Raw genomic sequence first — 24,495 nt, forward strand, 5'->3', positions numbered from 1 at the left:
GTTTGCAAAGGCCTCTTCAACAGCAGAGCAATTCTTAATGAATATTTGGCCAAACAACATGGAAGAGACGTGACGGAAATATCCCAGGATGCTGTGCATTACCATGGAGGTCCTTTGGTAAAACACGAGTTAAATCTGCTGTAAAATGAAATAAAATAGGAATGCCCTGCCAGCAGCTGATGGTATTTCCATGCCAAGAGCTGTGTTGTACATTTTCTACCATTTACACGGTTGTATGAATACAATACAATAAAACCAAATAAAATAAAATTGAAGAATACAACAAATTAAGCGCAAGAGGTTTTGCGTGTTCTTGAAGGATCTTATTGAACAAGTCCTCAAGAGAACAAACAATCGTTGTCTACTAGCATTAAAAGCAGAACGGCCCATGATCTAGTGCTTTGCTATGTGATAACTGTATTACATCATAATGAAAAGTAACAAATATCAGTATTTAAAACACAAAGCAGCCCTGCAGAACAGATTTTGCCAGGGCTTCTGGCGGCTGTTGGCTCGGGAACGATCAAGTAGGCCGTCAGTGGTAAATTGCTCATTACCTGTGAATTGCAGATTGACCACAATAGCAAAAGCCTCCAAATTGGCTGTGAGAAAGCCTCCAAAAGCCATTTCTCAAATGCAGACTAGCACTTAAGACTCCCACACTTCTGCGCCTGATGGAAAATTATAACTCGCAGCCGGCGAGCTGCAAAGTCGCATACGTAAGTGCGCGGAATAAGCAGGCATTTCTCAGCCGTAAACAGAACTTACGGAAAACAAAACAAAATTAAATCTCCTTTGTATTTCCAAAAAGGATCGAAATTCCGCTTATTTAATTCTCCAGTAGAATTATGTGACTTTTATGAGGAAAATTACACTAACCACAAATTGCGCTAAACAATTCCAATACTTTAGGGCTTGACCACTTTAAAATGGGGCTGCGCTGCGATTATAAATATAACTCTTTTACGGCTCTGTTATTACGTACTGAGAAGGGGGAGAGCGGGCCAATCTTGTGGCTGTAGCGCCTGATGGCCTCTCTGATGTGGGCTGGTTGGATGGCACTGCTCTGAGCCTCCGCGCCACAGGCCGCCGCGCTCTGCAACCAAGAAGACAGAGAAAATACAGCTCGTATTATTGCTAATTCAAAAACACTGTGGGAGTCCTGCAGTTTAATGCACAAACACAGCCCGGCAAGGACACGGCACACACACACACACACACACACACACACACACACACACACACACACACACACACAAATGCACGCTTTTCGGAATCGAAATCGGAGGATGGGCCAGAGCTTTACCTCCGGAGAGATTTAAATGCTATGTGTCATTTGATGCTTTATGAACTTTCAGCACTGATATATAGAGGTTTGACAGTAAACGTTAGTGCTGCGTGTGATTGGCTGTAATTGCAGTGTCTCTGAAGTCACTTGGAGGGAAGGGAACAATTTCAACTCTGTATTAAGTCGGATGGGAAAACAACTTCCCTGTTTGGATGTTTGCAATAAAGATCAGAGAAACTGGAGTCAGTAAAACAGGGTGAATAGGAACATATTTAATATTTAGACTCATTCCTTGCTAATGTTTCTAGTGCTTATGAAGAGGCTGGAATCTATAAGAAATATTAGAATAACCTAAGGGTTTCTTCTAGTGTAAAATAAACAGTGTCAGGGTGTTTTCTGAGTGGCCCAATGCTGTGGGTTGGCGCAGGATTATCGGTTCGTCTGACCAATGGAAGTCAAGGGATTTTTACAATGCAGTCATAGGTTGGACCAGCTTAAAATGGCACATGAAAGTGAGCAAATTTAACATTAATTATAATAATAACAATAATAATAAATAGTGTATGTAACACACACTCTATAAATGTATTTATTTACAATTTATTATTAATGTTATTATTAATATTATAGGTATAGGTTTAATAGACACTATAAGGAATTAAATATTATAAGGTATAATATACACTATAATATATTATTATTTATGATTTATATATATATATATATATATATATATATATATATATATATATATATATATATATATATATATATATATATATATATATATATATATATATATATATATATACACACACACTACTAGTCAAAATGTTTGGATCTGTAAGATTTGTAATGTTTTTATAAGAAGTCTCTTCTGCTCACCAAGGCTGCAGTATTTATTTATTTCCTTCAGAGATCATTCTAATATGCTGATTATTATAATCAATGTTGAAAACAGTTGTGTACATTTTTTTTCAGGATTCTTTGATGAATAGAAAGTTAAAAAGAACAGCATTTATTTGAAATAAAATATATTGTAACATTATAAATGTCTTTACTGTAACTTTTGATCAATTTAATTCATCCTTGATGAATAAAAGTATTGATTTATTTTATTTCTTCCCCCCCCCCAAAAAAAAAATCATAAAAATTCTTACTGACCCCAAACTTTTGAACAGTAGTGTTTAATGTTACAAAAGCTTTCTATTTCAGATAAATGCTGTTCTTTTGAACTTTCTATTCATCAAAGAATCCTGAAATAAAAATGTAAATAACCGTTTCCAACATTGATAATAATAAGAAATGTTTCTTGAGCAACAAATCATCATATTAGAATGATTTCTGAAGGACCATGTGACACTGAAGACTGAAGTAATGATGCTGAAAATTCAGCTTTGATCACATGATTAAAATACACTGTACTATATATTCACATAGAAAACAGCTGTTTTAAAAAAAACACAATATTAATAATAATAAATAATAATTCATTACATTTATATAGCGCTTTTCTGGACACCCAAAGCGCTTTACATAGAAGGGGGGAATCTCCTCAACCACCACCAATGTGCAGCATCACCTGGATGATGCGACGGCAGCCATATTGCGCCAGAACGCCCACCACACACCAGCTTATTGGTGGAGAGGAGACAGCGATGAAGCCAATTAGTATATATAGGAGGATGATTAGGACTGTTACTATTACTGTTTTTTGTTTTGTTTTGTTTTATCAATAAATGGTGAGAGGAGACTTCTTCTAAAAACATTACAAATCTTACCAATCCCAAACTTTTGACTGGTAGTGTTTGAGTTTATATATAAATAAATAAGGGAATAATTAAAAAATATAATAATAATAATGGTTGAGCCACTCTTGTTATGTCCAATATGTCTGCAATTCCATTTAAAAACCACTAGTGGTGCAGTAATCATATATCATAATAATGTCTGTAACATATAGTTAGGACAATATTATCATAAATAACAATAATATTATATAGATGCTAAAATATTTGTGTACCTTCTTCCTTTTCCTCTGTTTAACCTTACTGCTGCCATCTTGGTTCGGCCCACCGTTGCCCTGGGCCATGGAGTGCATCTTCCCCTGGTGTCCTGCCGTCAGAGGGCCGCTGGGAGTGGACGGAGGGGTGTTTTCTGGAGAGTCCGTTTCCTTTTTGGTGCTTGCAGCCTTAAATTAGACCAGAAAAATCACATGTACGTGAACATAAATTATTGATAATTTTTCTAAGAGTGATGTTAGACGACTGCAACTCATATGAAGATCACAATGTGCTCAACCTTCTCACAACACAACACTCCTTTTAGGCAACACAAAAGTACCAATCACGTAAAAAGGTCACGGCTACAAAACATTTCAACACAACCCTGAAAAACATCACCTGCAAGTCTTACGACACGTCTCAGTCCTATCGCTCAAACCACAGGGTCATTCTGTCACTCTCGCCACATGGGAACACCATCGACCCCCAAGGTTTAGGAGAAAAACAATACTGGAATTCAGGCTTAAAAAATACCATGTGCGCTTCCAGACCCGGAGTGGCCTTGGCTGAGTCCGAAAAAAAGAGAGTAAGAGAGACAGATGAGGTTTTTGTGGTTTCAGTGACAGAGAAGTCCATCCATGGAACGGATCCCGCAGCTCAAAACCACCTTGGACAAACTTGGCGGCCCTACTTGGCGAGAGGTCAAACCCACGGAGCGGGACAGTCTTGTTTTCTTTTCTTTACCAATGGACAAGCGCTCGGAGAAAGCTGTTGACACATCCCTACACATACATTTACGCCACTTAAACTATTCTATAGACTCACCAAACTGCAACTAATCTGATAAAACACATTTTAACAGTGGATTACAACATACGAACGCATTGGTGAAGAATATCACTTGCATGCAGCTTAAACCAAATAAAAAACACATTACTGGCACAATAACTGGCTTTCCTCCTGAGAAGAACTAGAAAACAATGATCGACTGTCATTCTGTCATCATTTACTGTTACAAACAAAAGATGTTTTGAAAAATGTTCATGGTGGTCTTTACTTTTATTGCACAATGCACATGTATGGTTCTTTTGTGATTTTAGCAGCTTGACCGCATCCGTTGCCATCCACTTTCATTGTTTTTTGCTAAACTTCTTCTCCACAAAAGAAAGTCAAACAGGTTTTGAGCGTCATGAGGTCGAGTACATTATCATTTTTGGAGGGAACTGAACCTTAAACAACAGCTTATAATTTCCAAATATCATTCACTAACAACAATGTTATTTTAATATTATGTATATACTGTTATATTATTTAGAGAAAAAATATTTTGAATTAGCTTTTATTTTTTCAGTTTTCTTTTTAATGTTATTTTATATTTTAATAATTTTGTTGTCATTTTTATCAGTTTTTGCTTTTTATGTATTAATATTTAGCTTTCATTTATTTTCATTTGAGTTTAGTTTTAGTCATTTTAGTATTAAAACTTATTTATTTTAGTTAGTTGCCAAGCCAACATCTCATTTTCATTTAGAAAGTTGTTCAATTCTCTTTAAAAAGTTTAGAAGTTTTCTTAAGGTTTCATCTCATTTTAGTTAACAATAACAACAGTGACTAACAGAGAGTCAACTAAAAATGGTTTTGTTTACCTCAGCCGAGGAGTTGCAGTACTGGATGAAAGTTGCTGATATGGCGTGTTGAAACGGATCGCCCGTTTTGGGAGTCATATCTTGTTTAACCAACAGGGCAAGGTCGACAACCTAAAATATAAAACCATATCAGCTTATGAGCAATGTCACTTGATATGAAAAACAAGATGATGATCTTTTTTTTTTCTCCAGGAAACATCATATTAAACAATCAAAGCACTGGAACGCTTCAAAAGAGGTTATTTTCAGGGGTCTGATTTCATGTTGGCTTTCTGGGTTTATTGCATTGGAAACAGAAATGGAGTGAAAGTAAAGTTCCAATTTACCAAATGTTAGAGTGATTTCCTAAAATGAGACAGTAAGATAAAAAAAAGAAAATACAGTGTGATGGCGGCTCACCTGGGCCACTGTCTCGTAGGCCAGATACGACAGGATCTCCATGGACATGGCGTTGGGCTTCACATCCAGACTGCTGCAGTCCAGCCACTCGCGAAATTTCGAGGCCTTTTTAGCTAAACAGAGCAAATCGTTTGAATTATTTTGAGTGAGAACATACAAAACTCATAAAGGGACATGGTGGTGGAAAAATAATATGAGATGGGACGAAAAATAAATGCTTTTGCTCGCGAAACCTTTGTGTTCCCCCAAAAAAACTTTGCATTCGCTTGCGAAACCTTTGCGTTCCTGCCAACCTTGCGTTCGCTAATAAAAACCTTTGCGTTCCCACCAGAAACTTTGCGTTCGCTCGCAAAACCATGGCGATACCCCAAAAAACGTTGCGTTTGCTCATGAAACCTTTGCGTTACCTCAAGTAACTTTGCATTCACTCACGAAACATTTGCGTTCCCCCGAGAAACTTTGTGTTCACTCGCAAAACATTTGTGTTCCTCCCAACTTTACGTTTGCTCGCAAAACCTTTGCGTTCCCCCGAGAAACTTTGCGTTCACTCGCAAAACATTTGTGTTCCTCCCAACTTTACGTTTGCTCGCAAAACCTTTGCGTTCCCCCGAGAAACTTTGCGTTCACTCGCAAAACATTTGTGTTCCTCCCAACTTTGCGTTTGCTCGCAAAACCTTAGCGTTCCCCCGAGAAATTTTGCATTTGTTCGTGAAACATTTGCGTTCCCCCGAGAAACTTTGTGTTCCTCCCAACTTCGCGTTTGCTTATGAAACCTTAGCGTTCCCCCATGAAACCTCTGTGTTCCTCCTGCGTTCCCCCTGAGAAACTTTGCGTTTGCTCGAAAAACCTTTGCGTTCCTCTGAAAAACTTTGCGTTTGTACGTGAAACATTTGCGTTCCCCTGAGAAACTTTGCGTTCCTTTGCGAAACCTTTGTTTCCGCGAGAAACTTTGCGTTTGCTCGCGAAACCTTTGCGTTCCCCTGAGAAACTTTGTGTTCCCTCACAAAACCTTTGTGTTCTCCCTGAGAAACTTTGTGTTCGTTTGCGAAACCTTTTTTCCCTGAGAACTTTGCGTTCCCTCACAAAACCTTTGCGTTCCCCCGAGAAACTTTGTGTTCGCTCGCAAATCCTTTTGAGGTCTTTGCGAGAAAAATCCAAAGTTTCACGGGTGAACGCAAAACATTTGCGAGAGAACGCAAAAGCATCGACAAATAATTTGTAAATAAAACGAATAAAGAAAATAAAAAATGTCCTTCACCATGTCCCTTTATGGGCTCTGTAAGAACATGATGTACCAAAGTGAGGAAATAACAAGCAGTTTGTCGTAAGAGCAAATATTTTCGTAGTACACAATGGCAAGATTTATAATAATTTTTTTCCAAAATGTGCAGTACAGAACGTGAGATGCTATAACCTACTAAGCAATACACTTGACTTTCCATTTTAAAAAAACTTCACAAAATCAACGATTTCTGAGAGATTTCTGTCCCTCCATTGAAGCTGTATATACAGTATACTGTCCATGTCCATAAAGGTAATATAAACATCATCAAAGTAGTCCATGTGACATCAGTGGGTTAGTTAGAAGTTTTTGAAGCATCAAAAATACTTTTTGGTCCAAAAATAACACAAAATAAAACTTTATTCAGCATTGTATTCTCTCCCGGGTCTGTTGTCAATCCTTCACAGTTACGCTGATGGCGTAAGACGCTGATGACGTGTTATCTGGTGCGCCCGAGCTTCATTTATAGACTGAGGGAAACGCACGCTGTAAAAGTGTCTCATCCGCGACATGCACATTTACGCACCATTAAAAAAATGATATCCACGCAAACAATGTAGAATAGCTTGAATATAGCGTGCGTCTTCCTCAGACTGTAAACGAAGATCGGGCGCACCAGATAACACGTCATCAGCGTCTTACGTCAGCAGCGTCACTGCGGAGTCCTGAACGCAGATTGACAACAGACCCGGGAGAGAATACAATGCTGAATAAAGTCTTATTTTGTGTTATTTTTGGACCAAAAAGTATTTTCGATGCTTCAAAAACTTCTAACTAACCCACTGATGTCACATGGACTACTTTGATGATGTTTATATTACCTTTATGGACATGGACAGTATACTGTATATACAGCTTCAATGGAGGGACAGAAATCTCTCGGACTAAATCTAAAATATCTTAAACTGTGTTCCGAAGATGAACGGAGGTCTTACGGGCTTAGAACGACATGAGGGTGAGTCAATGACATTATTTTCATTTTTGGGTGAACTAACCCTTTAATTCCAAACATATCCTATTAAACCAAAAACACTTTGTTGTGTTTACTCAGCATCAGTGTTATGTAACAGGGTTATTCAGACACATTTACTGCGCTGTTGTCCCAACCTGCAGCTCAATGCCAGTAAGACATCACAGCTACTGGAGCGGCACAAAGCCAGCGAACATGTTATTAGTGCTGAAATGTGGCCTTCAGAAGCCAGTAGTGGTGTGTTCACAATCCCACAGCTGCGTTCTTACAAGCCCTCGGGCGCACAACTGCCAACCGAACAACTCATCGGAGACGATTTCTGATGCAGGAGTTCTTCTGAGGAGTGATCTGCTTTACATTGATACTACAAACCACACCTGACCTGCTCCTGGAGCAACACAACGGATGCTTTCATGCAGTAAACCCCAGAGAAAATAATTATTGTAGCTCTGACACTATAGCATGTCACTAGCAACGCCAATGTCATGGGTTCGATCCCCAGGTAACGCATGAACTGATAAAATGTGTTCCTTCAATGCAAAGTAAGTCACTTTCGAAACGCAAAAATTAAATGAAAACAATCGTGTACAGAATGTAAACGATTACTCACAGAAACTCAGCTGTCGACTTTCACAGAAATCACTGTACAGACTGGAATCCATGTTTCTTGTCATCTTCTCAATTCTCTGTATAAAAAATTAAAAGAAGAACATTAACTATTTTCATGAAACAAAAGTCAAGAAATACACGCCCGTGCAAAACTCACTGCCACTTTGCTAGCTAGGGTTTTCCTGTCTGTGATATTCTGGTTTCTAGAAAGTTTGGGGTCAGTAAGATTTTTTAAGTGTATTTTATTCCTTTGATGCAAAAGCTGAATTTTCAGCATCATTACTCCAGTCTTCAGTGTCACATGATCCTTCAGAAATCATTCTAATATGAGGATTTGCTGCTCAAGAAACATTTATTATTATTATCAATGTTGAAAACATTTGCAAAACATTTTTTCAAGACTATTTAATGAATAGAACGTTCAAAATAACAGTTTATTTGTCACTTTTGATCAATTCATCCTAGCTGAATAAAAGTTTACATTTCTTTAAAAGATCACCCGTCATAATGAGCGTTTGAAGGTGAAGTGTTGGGTTAGGGATTTGCTGATAGGAATTTTTTGGATCCCATAATACTCTCTTAAATTAAGATATTGTGCAGCTCCTGTTTGATGTCATGTTTTAAACCACAGTTTTATCAGCTACTAAATAGAAATTTTAAGATAGAATGGCATAACATTAGAGAAGGACGGTCTCTGTAAACTTTAAGAGAGCCACGCACAGTAATGAACCCTCTTAATAGCAACCCAACAGGTTTCACTTGGATTTACAGCTGAGCGTGTTAAGTTGCAGGTCAGAACCTATAATTAGACATTTCCTCATCCTGGACCAATTTCATACCTTCACATAACAGTCAATTTGAGCTCTCTACCAGGCTGTGTGTCATAAAAAAAAGGTTCAAGGTTTATGACCATAACCCCCCCCACACACACACACACACACACACACACACTCCTGCCGCAAAGAATCTGTTTTACAGTCTAGAGAGAGACTGGTAAGCGGGAAGCGTCAAGTTGGAGACTGAGGACAGTCTGACATGACGCTCGGGGCTCCGGGGCCCGATGCGAGGCCGCCTGGATTCGTTTTCAGGCCACCCAAACCAACCGGAGTCTTTTTATTTAGTTAGCTGGCAGTCATTGGAAATTCCATCTTTGAAAATACATATTAATGATGCCGAGCGCCTTCTCGTTACACAGCGCTGGAACTGTGATTTCTATTAGTGTCGTTAAGAGCCGAACGGAGGTCTCGTTTTGCAGCTCGGAGGGGGAATTCGCAGCAGCCTCGGTGTCTGGGTCCCGCTCCAAATTGGGCCGCGAGCGATACGAGACTGGAGCCGCTGCACTTTTAAATAACTCTTGTCAGCCGGGTCGGCCAGAGACAGGAGAAATGTTTTGACTGTGGCTTATTGACTGAAAAGAGCAGCGGGGGGATTCGATGTTTGAATACTATATGTATAGCCGCTGATTAAATCAAAACGTTGACCCACCTGCTAATAGCCAAATTATACCCACAACTGACGCGGCGGCCGTAGAGGAGGACGTGGGCAAATATTTGATTTGGCCCGCTCGCGACTTTCATTTCATGCCAGTGTGGTCTGGATAAAGGGAATCTCAATTTGTAGCACTGCTAGCGATGAGATTTCCATAGGCTGAGGCCCAAGATATACTTTGGCTATCTAGTATATTTCAATGCGCGTCAACCCGCGCATCGGTGATTAACAGCCCGAGGCAGGCTATAATTAAATTTGTGGGGCATTTCATTCAGACGCACGGCTAAGTTTAGACGATCAAACAGAAATGAATTTAAAGTGCCGCTCGTTTTGCTCGTAGAAGCTGCTTGAAAGAGAGTCAGTGATCGCTGAGCAGTCATACGCGCTGGTTTAAACAAACCGTGACAATTACTTTCAGGTCGAAGAGAACTGAATATGACACCTGATGCCACTCACAAATCCCTGAAAGAAAGCAAAGAGCAAACTATTAACTTCCTGGACCTTTAAAGGGTCATAATCAATAATAAAGCATCCTCAGTTCATGTTCAATTGTCTTGCGTAAAGGGCTAGGCATTTTTCTTTATTTGTGAACCATTGTTTTTATTCAGTAGTCAGGTCAATATATGTAGAAATTATATAACATTTAGAGAGTGGGCACATCTACCTCCCAGGTAGACTTAGACAGTGGAAAAAGTAAAAAAAAATAGAAAATATACATAAATACGAAATACATTTTATATTAAAAAGTCTAAACAGGAATTAACATGGATTTTCTAATGCAAAACACAAATGCTGGTGCAGTTCATTTGGTCTGAGATCGTATTGCATTCATTTTGGTGTAAATGTGAACGCTCCGAACAATCTCAGACCACATTGAAGTGAACGAAGACAATCTCTGTGAACGATTCAACTATAAAATGCATTGTTAACCCAGTGCTCCAGGTTCACTGTAATTTCCCCATGCATGTCATTTCAAATATTTTTCACTTTTACGTTACCATGAAAAAAAAAGAAAGAAACTTAAATGTTTTTTTTTATTTTGTTTTCCAGACCCAAGTGGAATTTAGATTAAATATATTATATATTAAAGGGGCGGTTGATTATGATCACTTCTTCTTGAGTCTCTCCATCTTTGTTTGACTCATATGAACATAAAATACTAAAAGTTTTAGAAATTTTCAGTGCGTGTCTGTGTGAGGTAATTGAAGATGCTAACACACACAAGCTCTTGAAGCTCCGCCCCCTGTGCCGGGAGCAGCAGCTCATTTGCATTTAAAGGGACAGACACAAAAACAGTGTGTTTTTGATCACCCTCAAAAAGTGACAATTTTAACATGTTATATAAAAATATCTGTGGGGTATTTTGAGCTAAAACTTCACATACGCACTCTGGGGACATCAGATATTTATCAGTAATTTGCTATGATATGCTAAAAGTGACATTGCTCAAAACAAACAAACAATAAAAAATAAATAAATACTGGATCAAATTAACTAAAGCACTTTCAAATTCAGAGGCATTGATTTATGATATATATTATATTTTATATAAGTATGACATGTAAGGTAAAAGTGGTTTTATAATAATTAAATGAGAATAGAAAGTAAAAATTAATGAATTAACAAACAAACATGTACAAAAAAAGACTTTCAAAGCCAGGCACATTGTGAATTCATGCAAAAAAAAAAAAATCTATTTCACTCAAGTTCACTAAAAGACGTGTTTTTAAAGAGAGCATAACATCAGAGATGCTTTTACATTGTCTTCAAACTCAAAAACATCTAGTTTATTAACTAGTTTACTGATGGCATTACTTTCCTTTAAAGAAAAAATCTAAAGGTGAAAAAAAAAAAAAGTTTTATGAAGACCCAAGCAAGCGAAAGTACAAGAGTTTACGTAGCCGGTTTCAGCGTTTGCGATTTCCAAGGGAATTTGCAAAAGACAGATCACCAGTGTCCCAGAATAGCATCCTGCTGTCATCATGGCATTAAGGCAAAAAACAATGCGGATCCCACACATCATGACAAAAACACTTTTAAGCATTCCCATCTGAATGTGGCCGAGAAAATAACAGATTGTCAAGAGATCTTAGAGGGTCCTTGGGAAGATGGATGATCTGCCTGAGGAAATACAATCCACACACCACTGACAACAGAGAAGCCTGCATCGCCGGCTGATCAAGTGTATTATACCGGCTGCCCTGGCTGTTCACACGGTGTTAGAGGACTGGACATCTGACAGATGTTTGACCTGTAAGCTGTGGCTTTGGAAATCCTATGAAATAATGGCCTGAGTATTTACACAAGTGTTGTAGTTTATTCACAGCAGCGAGGAAATCTAGTAGCGAGTAAATGGACGATGCAAATGAGGTCATTGAAATAGTCAGATTTACTGTAATAGAGAGCTACTAGTATAGTGCTAGACTGATATACTGACCAGGCCAACGAAGCAGACGATATTTGGGCACTTTGCGCTATTTTGGCTATTGTTTTCAAACACAATTAGTCACAAAAAATGTGTTTGGTAAAATTGTATATATATATTATGTAAATAAAGTTATTATATGATATATGATATGATAGATATCATTGTATATAATGAAATACTACTTTACAAAAAACATTTGAATAATAAATAATTTATATAAGAAATATGATATAATAATAATTTATATAATTATTGAGTGCGCTACCTTCCAAAAGTTTGGGGTTTATTTTTATTTTTATATATAGAAGTCTCTTATGCTCAACAAGGCTTTATTTACTTCACAGATCAAAAACACCAGTACACAATATATATAATATTGAGAAATATTATTACAATTTAAAATAGCTGTTTTCTATGTGAACATATTTTAAAGTGTAATTTACTCCTGATGCAAAGCTGAATTTTCTGCATCGTTTCTCCAGTCTTCAGTGTCACATGATCCTTCAGAAATCACTCTAATATGCTGATTTGCTGCTCCAGAAACATTTATTATTATTTAAAATGTTGAAAACATCACATTTTTGTGGAAATTGGATGCCTTTCTTTCAGGATCCTTTAATAAATAAAAAAAATATAGAACAGCATCGATATGAATATATATTTTTTTATTATAACATTATAAATGTCTCTACTGTCGTGTTTTTTTGCTTTATTTTATCCTTTAATGTTTTTTACAATACAGATTGTTTCAAAGTAGCTTTATGGCGATAAACAGGAAAATAATGATTCAATGATGCTAACATAATTAAATTCTGCTGTAAAGCAGCACTACAAAGAAAAAGTCTCATTGTTCAGAGGTCAGTTAAGTATTGGTGTACATACATATATATACACACACATATACATATACATATACACATACACACACACACACACACACACACACACACACACACACACACACACACACACACACACACACACACACACACACACACACACACACACACACACATATATACTATAACTGTCTGTAAAGTTCATCAATTATAAAATGAGTTCAAGTATAAAAAAACAAAACAGTGTTTAATATATTTTTACATTGTACTAATTTCACATTTAATCTTTAAATTAATGTAGAAATAACAAAGACAGTAGCCTATATTTAAATATTTGTTTAATGGCATCTTTATGAAAGAAGCAGGCCAGTATCACAGATACCAACACTGCTACAGATGTCTCTGTTTTCTCAATTTTAGCCTTTCAGCATTACGGTATAATCAAAAGCTGTCTATTTCAAGTTCAAGCGCTGCCTGACACTGCTTCTGTGCGCACGAGTGTGTGTGTGTGTGTGTGTGTGTGTGTGTGTGTGTGTGTCACACAGACAGGAGATTCACAGACACACGTCAGCACTGCACCGCGTTCACTTTTGTCTTATCGTGTTTAAATGTTAAACGATAAAAGTATCTGCGTGATCACATAATGGAACACTAGCCAAGGAATAATGGTAAAAACGGATGCTGCTTTAATTGCTTTAAATATTTTTAACGTGTTAAACTGAAAAAAATCAATTGCATGCGTTAACACGTTAATTTTGACAGCCCTAATACATACATATATGTAACATTGTTAAAAGCTCAGGGAAGGCGGCGGTGGGAACTGGCAAATGGTGAACGTAAATTTAACGACAAGATAAGGAAAACCAACAAAAGTAAAGTAAAGCGGCAACCCCTCACGGACAACTGCCGCATAAACTAAAACAAAACACCAACATAAAGTCCAGGCCTGGCCCTCTCTCATCTCTCACTGTCGTCACTGCTCCTTTTATCCTTACGGAGCTCCTCTGTGAAAATGAAAATGTGGCGCGCAGGTAACGCTCATTAACACTTGCACCACCGGACTTGCTCCGCTCTCATGGCTCTCGGCCCCGCTCTGCTTGCCACAATACACTAACTATTAAAAAAATAATAATAATAAAGCTTTCAAATTATGAAAAAGTTGAGCAAAATGAAGAATGAAAGAACAGTTTAACATTATGCACTCATAAAATGCACATTTACAAAAAGTAAACTTGTGACAGACAGACACAAGTCGCGTTTCCATTACCCTTCAAAATGCGCAAATTGAAATTGCGAATTGAAAATACGCCCAATGGAAACACGTCAATTTCGTAAAAACTCCCATTTATCGCAAAAAGTTTTTACGCTTTTTGGTTTTTCAGGCAATTCGAAAAAAGTATATTTTGTAAAACTGCAATGGAAACAGTTTTTGCGCATTTACAGGTCACCTGACGTAGATGACGCGATGTGTTTGGACAGAATACGAGACAGAGATGACGCGATGTGTTTGGACAGAATACGAGACAGAGATGTTTATTAAATTCATAAAAGACAAAAGAATTACAGGGATACTGGATTCGAAACCTCAAAGAACTGCCACAATCAAGACCTCGAAGCAGATATGAGGGAGAAACACTCCCAGTATAAGGGTCTTTCCTTGCCATTAATGATTGGATAACACAATACGTCTCCTTTGATTAATAATAATGGCCAGTGCGGTGACTGGGATATACATAAACCTACCAACGTCCATTGCCATGATTTTTGTAATGAGAGAAAAAAATTCAGTTTTAGTCGCATAACATCGGTTAATGGAAACGCCGTCATTTCGCAATAGTTTTTTGTCAACATTTAGAAGAAGAAAAAAATAGCAAAAGTTTTGCGCAAATCTGTAATGGAAACGTGCCTACAGATGCTTCTACACTGGATATTGAAAAATTGGGCGGCCACTAGCTAGCTACTAGCAAAGAAATATAAAAAGTCAAACATAAATTTGAAATATGAAATCTGACAACTACATGATCACCCCACAACGTCTATATGCAACCGGTAAGGCGAGCAGATGGAAGAGCACAGGAAAAGCAGACATGTGCTCTCAGCCACTAAAAGAGCTAGTTAAAGAAGACAAGGGGGTGGTGGCGGGGCGAACAGGGCACTAGATAAAGCAGCACAGTGCCGTGTGGTTAAACCATAAAGCTCCTCTCTCGAGGACTTCATGAGAGGGGCAAAGTGGGAGGCCCAGAAGGATATGGTTCCTTATTCCCAAAAGGTTGTCCTGATAGCTAAAACATACCCATTAAAACACTCAGTAGGAACAAAGTTTTGGGGGAAACCGCAGGCTTTCTTGGCCACATCCAGAACAGACTGGTGCTTGGTTTTTAATTGAGACGGGACGTATAAAGTCTCATGGTAATACCCCCTTGTCCACGGTTCTTGCTTCAGAACTTTAATTACATCTTTCGGCTGTAATTTATTTATTTATGGCCATTTATTTCCCTTGGCACAGTGAGAACAAAAGGATGTTACAAAGACTCCTGTGTGTGTGCCACAAGAGGTCACGTTCATATCGCAGAGACTCATCAATGTCTGATCTGGACTGATAAAGACTGAAAACGCTCCTGTTGACTTCATAATGACGTTTTCCAGGTCAAATTCCCGCTCTCTAGATTCACTCGTGGCTTATTTGACATCACAATGGAAACCCAGATGGGATGTTAATACTATTGGAGGGGATGAAACCCAGTCGGACCTTCTGACAGGAGTTTGATCCTCGGTTTCTTGTTTTTTAAGGAACACGAGTCTCAAAACCACATTTTTCAGTGTCGTCTCAATATCAGTCTCTATGGTGCATGACTATATTCAACATGTTTAAACACCTTGTGTAAGTCAAACTTCTGTTACACATAAACTGCGCCTGTTCATAGCGTTATTTAAGGGCACATGTCTGCGTAGTTTTAGCTTCTGAGTCACTAAAGAAATTATACTGGAAATTAGTACTGATCAGTTTTTTCATGGATGTTCTATACAGAAACACATAAGGTTATTATGCACAATGATAAAAAAGGTTACACTTTAGTCCACTTTAGAAATTCTACTAACTATAAGTTACTTTGCAACTACATGTCAAATAAAAAAAATATTAAGACTGTCTGCTTAATATCTGCTAACACTTTATTTTGAAGGTCCCCCATGAATAGTAACTACATGTCAACTAACAGTCTATTAATTACATGTTTCTAACAGTCTATTAATACTCTAATGAGAGTTAGTTGACATGCAGAGTGACTTATAGTTAGTGGAATACCTAAAGTGGACCATCAAAATAAAGTGTAACCAAAAATAAGTATCCAATTTAGAAAAAAAAATAAAAATATATATATAATATAAAAAAGTATCTGATATCCTTAGCCATCCAAAAATAACTGTATATATCTTAAGACTAAGCACGTGAATGTTTAGGTTTTGACGTCACTATCAGAGACTTTAAATTCTTTCAAAATCTTGTGAATTCTTGCATTCCCAGTTTATTGATTTTATAGATTATTTGTATAATAAACTTGATTTTTGAGAGTTATTACATTTCTGTGCATGTGAGCACGCTTAAAATCTAATTTTAAATGTACATGACAAAGTGCTAACTGAACTGCAGGGTTTTAGTTAGTTTGGCAGTCTTTATCATAGAAGAATGAACCGAAGATTCCTCTCTTTCTCTTTCTTTGACCGCAGGATAATCCCCTTGAGTTTCGGTGCCGTCCACCCTCGCTGGTGTGTGAGCTCTGGGTGTTCAGGCTGAAGCACATTTTTAGGAGCCTCCTACTCACCTCCAGCCGTTCCTGCTTGACTTCATCCACCTCCTCTTCCTCCACCAGAGACAAGAATTCCCCCGTCTGGTCGATGGAGCCCAGGAAGTCCTGCGCCAGACGCTGCCTCTTGTTGCTGCTGTATTTGTCTGCAAGAGGACAGAAACAGGCACATTTGCTGACTCTCTGTCCTGAACACATCTGCAGGCCAGCTGGGCTTGTTTACACCTGACTCGAGATGCAGCGGCCCACTCGCCTACAGTGCTTTCTGTTCTTTACCTGAGTCATCTCGGCTCAGAAGCAAGCCAGACCTCTGAAGGCCAATAACTCTTGTATATATAACTCCAGTCTTGTAACTCTTAAAAATATAGGAAAACGTTTATTTGAAATCTGCTATTGAACAAAAGTATACACACTGTTTAAATAAGGAAAAATAAGTGCACATTATCATCAGAGGGATCTGAAGATTGCTGTTTAGTCAATCAGAGTTCAACGTCCAAATTAATGGATTTGAATGATTTGTTGGATATTATAGAAAAAAGTGAAAAAGAATGTTCTTCATGAAATAGTGCTCTTAAAGGGTTTATTCTTTGCCATAATCTATCACAATCCCTTTCAGATAGTGAAAAGTGATGATCTAAATTGATCCGATATTGGCAGATAATTATCCATATATGACTGATATAGTTCCAATATATTGTGCATCTCCAGGTAAAACTGTTAGTTGACAATAATAATACATTTTTCTTGAGCATCAAATCAGCATATTGAAATTATTTGTGAAGCATCATGTGACACTGAAGACTGGAGTTATGATGCTGAAACAGGAATAAATTACATTTTAAAATATTTTTTAATAGAAAATAGGTATTTTAAATTGTAATAATATTTCACAATATATATATTTTTTTTTTAAATCAAATAAATGCAGCCTTAGTGAGCAGAAAAGACTTCTTTTAAAAAATCGTACCGATCCTAAACTTTTGAACGGCAGTGTATATATACACCATATTGCCAAAAGTATTGGGACACACCTCCAAATAATTGACTTTGGGTGTTCCAATCACTTCCATGGCCACAGTTGTATAAAATCAAGCACATTGCATGCAGACGCTTCTACAAACATTTGTGTAAGAATGGGTCGCTCTCAGGAGCTCGGTGACTTCAAGCGTGGTACTGTGATAGGTTGCCACCTGTGTATTAAGTCCATTCGTGAAATTTCCTCACAACTAAATATTCCACCGTCAACTGTTAGTGGTATTATAACAAAGTGGAAGCAATTGGGAACAACAGCAACTGGCCATGTAAAATCACAGAGTGGGGTCAGCGCATGCTGAGGCGCACAGTGTGCAGAAGTCGCCAACTTTCTGCAGTCAATAGCTACAGACCTCCAAACTTCGTGTGGCCTTCAGATTAGCTCAAGAACAATGCGTAGAGAGCTTAAAGGAATGGGTTTCTATAGCCGAACAGCTGCATCCAAACCTTACATCACCAAGTGCAATGCAAAGCATGGGATGCAGTGGTGTAAAGCACGCCGCCACTGGACTCTAGAGCAGTGAAGACTTGTTCTCTAGAGTGACGAATCACGCTTCTCTGTCTGGCAATCCGATGGAAGAGTCTGGGTTTGGCCTTTGCCAGGAGAACGGGACTTGCCTGACTGCATTGTGCCAAGTGTAAAGTTTGGTGGAGGGGGGATTATGGTGTGGGGTTGTTTTTCAGGCGTTGGGCTTGGCCCCTTAGTTCCAGTGAAAGGAACTCTTAATGCTTCAGCACACCAAGACATTTTGGACAATTTCATGCTCTCAACTTTGTGGGAACAGTTTGGGAAAGGCCCGATTCCTGTTCCAACATGACTGCGCACCAGTGCACAAAGCAAGGTCCATAAAGACATGGATGAGCGAGTTTGGTGTGGAGGAACTTGACTGGCCGGCACAGAGTCCTGACCTCAACCCGATAGAACACCTTTGTGATGACACTGCAAGCCAAGCCTTCTCGTCCAAAATCAGTGCCTGACCTCACAAATGCTCTTCTAGAAGAATGGTCAAAAAATCCCATAAACACATTCCTAAACCTTGTGGAAATCCTTCACAGAAGTGTTGAAGCTGTTATAGCTGCAAAGGATGGGCCAACTCCATATTAAACCCTACATATTAAGAATGGGATATCATTAAAGTTCATGTGGATGTAAAGGCAGACATCACAAAACTGTTGGCAATATATATATATATATATATATATATATATATATATATATAAAACAGAGCTGAAAAATAGAAGCTCAAAGAGGAACCTCGAATACGAGTGATTTTTTTCACTATGTACATAATTCCCACAGCAGCATCATTTCAAGCTCTACCACAGCGAACGACTTTCACTTTTTCCAGCATGTTCATGTGGTTCAGCGTCAGTGGGCATTACAGGCATAAAGCTCCAGGGTGGGAAAATGAAAAAAAGAAGGAAAATGTTAATTAAATGAAAGGAAATACACTGATTAAACACACTTCTGTGAAGTAACGTCTGGTTGAGAATGACAGAAATAGCCCCAGAAAATGTTTAATCAAGGTTACTGAATTTATGACACCTAAATAACAGCTTGTTTTATGGGCTTCAGGTTCGCTGGTCCTGGCACGGCACAACCTTGAACAGACTGTAATTGTGGAGTTCCCATGTAAACGGGGCAATTCAATCAAACGGTAAAAAAGTCACTTTGTATAAACTCACTTTTTAAATGATACAAATATGTCGACGCACATAATTAATAGTGCATTCTGGCTTTAAAGAATCCTTCATTTGACATTTGATACAATATTTGCATGAATACCAGGCCTTGAAAAATCCTGGCTTGGACGAATAGTTAATCTAATAATGATGAAACGGTGCATTAAAATCTAATTAAATAAACACTAGTAAAAACATATTTGATTTAGTGGATTCATCCTTCAAAATTAGGAAGTACAAGTAAAAAATGGCTTTTTAAATGTGACTGTACCAGGGTGAGCAGAAGTGTTTCGAACACAGCAGATCAAAAGATAAAACTGTGAATAAAAACACATAAAGCTTTTCATATCACACATTTTTTTTACTTGACTTACCTACCTTAATTTAACTGAGCGTATGTTTACAGAACAATATGTCTAAATGTCTAACCAACCAACAGCGCTTGCAATTTGCTTCCATAACTAGGTAGTATTTCTAAGGGAAACAGGATATTAAACTCGAAAAAATGGGCGAGACTTAATATTTTAAACAGAGAATTGAAAAAACGATGAGACAATTCAACTGGACAAGTCAAATTAGGTGATCTAATAATGATGAAATGGTGCATTAAGATCAAACTAAATAAATACTAAATACTAGTAGTTAATTACTCAGTTAAATTAGTATACTTAATTTAACTGAGCGTCTGTTTACAGAGCAATGTGTCTAAATGTCTAAACACGACTAACCACTCAACCAACAGAGCTTGCCACCCAATTTACTTCCGTAACTATGAGTATTTCCGAAAAAGGATATTCAATGGGGAAAAAAACATGTAAGACCAATTTCTTTACACTGAGAATTGAACGCATGGTGAAAAGTGTCTCTAAATGGAAAATAAAAGAGAAATCATTTCAGATTTAAAAAAGGAACTTCTCACAGTAAGACCATATAGGAACACATAGTAAGAAAATAAACAGGATTTCACAATGACAATCTCAGGCTACACTATATCTCACCCCAAATCTGCTGAACAACCCAAAAAAAGACAATAGCGGTTGAACAGAAGGTCCTCATTTGCAGCGTAGTTTTGTTGTAGGGGTCACTCCATGAACACTGTATTGTATGGAAAGATATCAAAAACCCAAACTGCTTTACGTTGCCCTCTTTTGCAACCCTCCGAACACACCACAGCAGAGTAAAACCACGTCCTAACATAGGCCGGCTCCCACCGCAGGCCTCCCAGGACAGAAAGAGGCTGTTCTCTCCTCACAATGAAACAATTCCCTCTTATATTTGATATCGCATGCAATAACACAGATAATAGTCAGGGAACAATAATCTCCCGATTGAAAGCGTCACGGATAGGGTCACGAAGCCAAAACAGCACGCAAGAAGAGCCACACGTTAAAAAGAGTGAGCCATGGAAAAGCATCTGCGTTCAGACACAGAGACTCTCGGAGCGCAGCATTTCAAAGTTCTTCCATCTCTCAAGTTACACTCTAGATGAGGAGCAAGAGTCCTAATGATACTCCGCATGACATTACACGGGACGTCCGCCGCTTCTGCGGATGGTTTTCCTCCCTGGCGCTCAGTTTTCGGTGGTATTGATGAGGGCGGCGGAGCGCTGTTCAAAGCAGATTGATGCCAAAGCTTCTGTCTGCATTTTGGTTAATGACTCTCGCTGATTGACTGCGGCGTACAAAATGACCTCGCTCGACTCTGCTCATTATGCACGGCTTCGTCGTTTAAGGCAACGGCCGTTGACGGGGGGAAAAATGTTTTAAATATCTTATGGAGAAAATCATTCAAAAGGAAAACATGCTAAGCTGCAATATATATGAAAGTAGCATACGTTAACTTGGGTTGGGAGGCGCAAACTGGTTCTCGTTCAGAAATGGTTCCATTTTTAACCGGTTTTGGAAGCGAGTCATTTTCATGATGTTTGGATCCTTTAACGGTTCTAAAAGATTTGAATTCCTCCAAAATGGCGTAATAAAATACGCCGTGATGGCGATCTTATTTTCTCTCAGCAATACACGTGATTTAACATTAAAGTGCATGATTCATTGTTTGTTGTTATCAAAAAGTCAGGTTCAAAATATTTGTAAAAAATGAGCGGATGAATCAGAAAATACTACACATCTCATACCTGAATCCAGCGGGTCCTCATCGTCGATGGTTTTTAGGACTTTGGATTTGTAGTCTCTGAACTGCATGTACTTGATGAGCCGCTGTAATTTTTTCTAAGAGAATAAAATAAAAGAAGAAAGAAAGAAACTCAGGCTCAGATTTTAAACTAAAACAATGTCCATCCATCCATCCATCCATCCATCCATCCATCCATCTCACAGTGATATTTGAGTTCTTTTTCCTCTATTACATTCAAGATATTCAATTCTTTCTAGCTGGGTGATACATCCACAATTTTGCTGGAAATACTGAATTAATCAGCATTTTGCATATCGGGATATTGCAAAAATGAATAAACCTCAGTAGAAAAAAATATGTACGGTAGTTAATAGTGCTAAGTTGGATGAATTTCTGTGAATCAGTTCAGATTGTCCATTTCAATGAATCAAATCAAAAATTCCTGTGCATAACCATTCAAGCAAGTTCATCATGTACATTTTATTCAAACGCTTCGTAAAATATCCAGTGTAAAACCTTTATTTGATTGATTGATTCATTATACTTATAAATGCTTGTGTTTTAGTTTTTTCCAATAAACTTATTGAATCTACTTGCCTAATTCACTGAAATCACATGCATATCAAAACATAGGGTTAGAAAAGATTATGAACGATGTTTTATTATATCACCCAGCCCTGATTCTTACTTCCAACCTGTGATTGTAAAGCAACAGAACTACAAAAGCAATAACCAAACCAGTAGTTCATAAAAAGGAAGGGTAATGATTTATGTTGCGGTAATGTCTCATATTTGTGTGCTTTTACCTTGTCTTTCCTCATTAGAAAGATGATATCCTCTGGTGAAATGACCCTGGCCCCTCTCAGGAGGGCCACTTCGGCGGCCTGGTGGAGCTGAGGGAGGAAAGAAAGGCAATTCAATCAGCAAAGAAACAATCAGCGCTCGCTAACATCTACCGAAATATGTTTTTAAAATCAGCGCATTGTAGGCGACTGACTCACTGCATGTGCAGCCTAAAGACCTTGAGGAAACTGATAAGGGCTTTTATTTTGAGAGCAGGACTTATGGCGTGATGTGAGCTTCAGGTCTTGTGCAAGAACGTATGACTATTTCACTCAAATGTGACAGAAAATGTCCTTGTCTGCAATGTAAACACAGAGAAATGCATCAAAACAATGGATAAAAATGACCAGACCACAGCAAAATACCACGTGATGTTGGCCTGGATATGGAAACAGGATAAACAGCCTAGAAATAGGATTGATTACTTGTAGCAGTGTTTTTAACGTTTGTTGTGTGTGTCCTGGTTTAATGTAAAGATTAAAAAGACATCATCATCTCGACCTTTTTATCAGCCAGTGCATGAGAGGTTTATGCAGGAATGTCTAAATCACATGCAAATAAATCTTGAGAAGGACAAAAAAACCTGTAATGAAATATGTCTGGTGAAGTGCTATAATTTCACTTTGTTGCCAAAAGAGGAAAAACAGCTCATCCATCATGGTGGAAATGATAGCTGTTCTTATGTAAATCAACATATCCCATGAATGCTCTAGAATTATGGCAAATCTCATGGAAGGACTGTAGTGTTAACTTACTGATATTTTTAAACCCATTCTAACAAAAGGATAAAAAAAAGGAGGATTGAGTTTAACAAAACTATTCTTTGTAAAACTGCTTTGGAACCGTATATGAAAAGTGCTATATAAATATACTGAACTGAAATAAACCACAACTAATGATCTGTGACGTATATAATAACAAACACACAAAAATAGCAAGATTTGATTACTTGTGCACATGGCTTCCTTAGTTAAAAAGTTGATTTCATGTCGAGGACGCACTTATATATGAGAACAAAATACAATCTGAAAAATGTAAAACAAATACCTTCAAAGTAGGGTTGCGCACCGATTAATTGCGATTAATCGCATCCAAAATAAAAGTTTGTGTATATACTTACACACTGTAAAAAAAATATTGTCATGATTTGTAATCACTAATTTTTTTCTTTTGTCAAATTAACTTAGATAATTTATGTGGTTCAGATAACAAAATATTTTGAGTTTCTGATGATTAAATCAATCTACCTCATTGTATTAACTCAATTTTTCCATTTCAATGAACTTAAAAGGCATTTTAAGGCAACCAGGTTACTTAGTTAAACCAACTATTTTTACAGTGCATAATATCTTACATAATATACTGTGTATAATTATTTTGGATATATAAAAACACACATGCATGTATATACTTGAGAAATATGTGCATGTATATACTGTATACTATATATATATATATATATATATATATATATATATATATATATATATATATATATATATATATATACATATATATACATATATATAATATAAAGGACACATTTTTCATGTGTGTGTATTTATATATACAAAATATTTACACACACTACACACACATATATTATTGTAAAGCAAACTTTTATTTTGGATGTGATTAATCATGATTAATCGCGATTCATTGTTGCAGAGCCCTACTTCAAATAATAACTTAAAAGATTACATTAAGCATCAAAAAATATCTGGATGAATCACACAAAAACATGAAGCCTAAGCACAGTTAAGACTTTTTTCCATTTAAAAAAATCTAATTGTGATTGATTATTTATAGGATTTATATGCGTTGGTTTATATTTGAAAATGTGCACCTACAAATAAGGTTCATTTCCTTTTAGTTTGGAGAAATTAGTGAGGTTGGACTAAATAAAACTCTTTTTTTTTTCATTTTAAATTTAAACTGAAAAGGCAATGGAAAAAAACCTATCGACATGCTATCCTCAATAAAGAGCTCTTGTTGGTAAAGCCACTGAAGGGCCCTTGAAATATCCTCGACTCTGGAGTGTGGGGCCAATTA

General features: G+C 37.4%; 1 protein-coding gene across 4 annotated transcripts in view; it reads right to left on the bottom strand.

Annotated features, from left to right (window-relative positions):
- The window catches only part of supt3h (SPT3 homolog, SAGA and STAGA complex component), a 130,713-nt gene that overhangs the window by 17,130 nt on the left and 89,088 nt on the right, over nt 1-24,495 (bottom strand). For 2 of the 4 annotated variants that reach the window (XM_079631901.1, XM_079631900.1), the window contains exons 4-11: nt 22,407-22,493; nt 21,602-21,695; nt 16,774-16,901; nt 8,199-8,274; nt 5,337-5,449; nt 4,938-5,048; nt 3,312-3,479; nt 986-1,096 (exon numbers count right to left, since the gene is read on the bottom strand). In XM_079631901.1, the coding sequence (XP_079488027.1) occupies nt 986-1,096; nt 3,312-3,479; nt 4,938-5,048; nt 5,337-5,449; nt 8,199-8,274; nt 16,774-16,901; nt 21,602-21,695; nt 22,407-22,493 (888 nt within the window). The remainder of the gene's footprint in view (nt 1-985; nt 1,097-3,311; nt 3,480-4,937; nt 5,049-5,336; nt 5,450-8,198; nt 8,275-16,773; nt 16,902-21,601; nt 21,696-22,406; nt 22,494-24,495) is intronic. The other 2 variants (XM_079631902.1, XM_079631903.1) reach the window with 1 other exon arrangement.

Source organism: Phoxinus phoxinus (genome assembly GCF_949152265.1).
Source record: "Phoxinus phoxinus genome assembly, chromosome: 13".
NCBI lineage: Eukaryota > Metazoa > Chordata > Actinopteri > Cypriniformes > Leuciscidae > Phoxinus > Phoxinus phoxinus.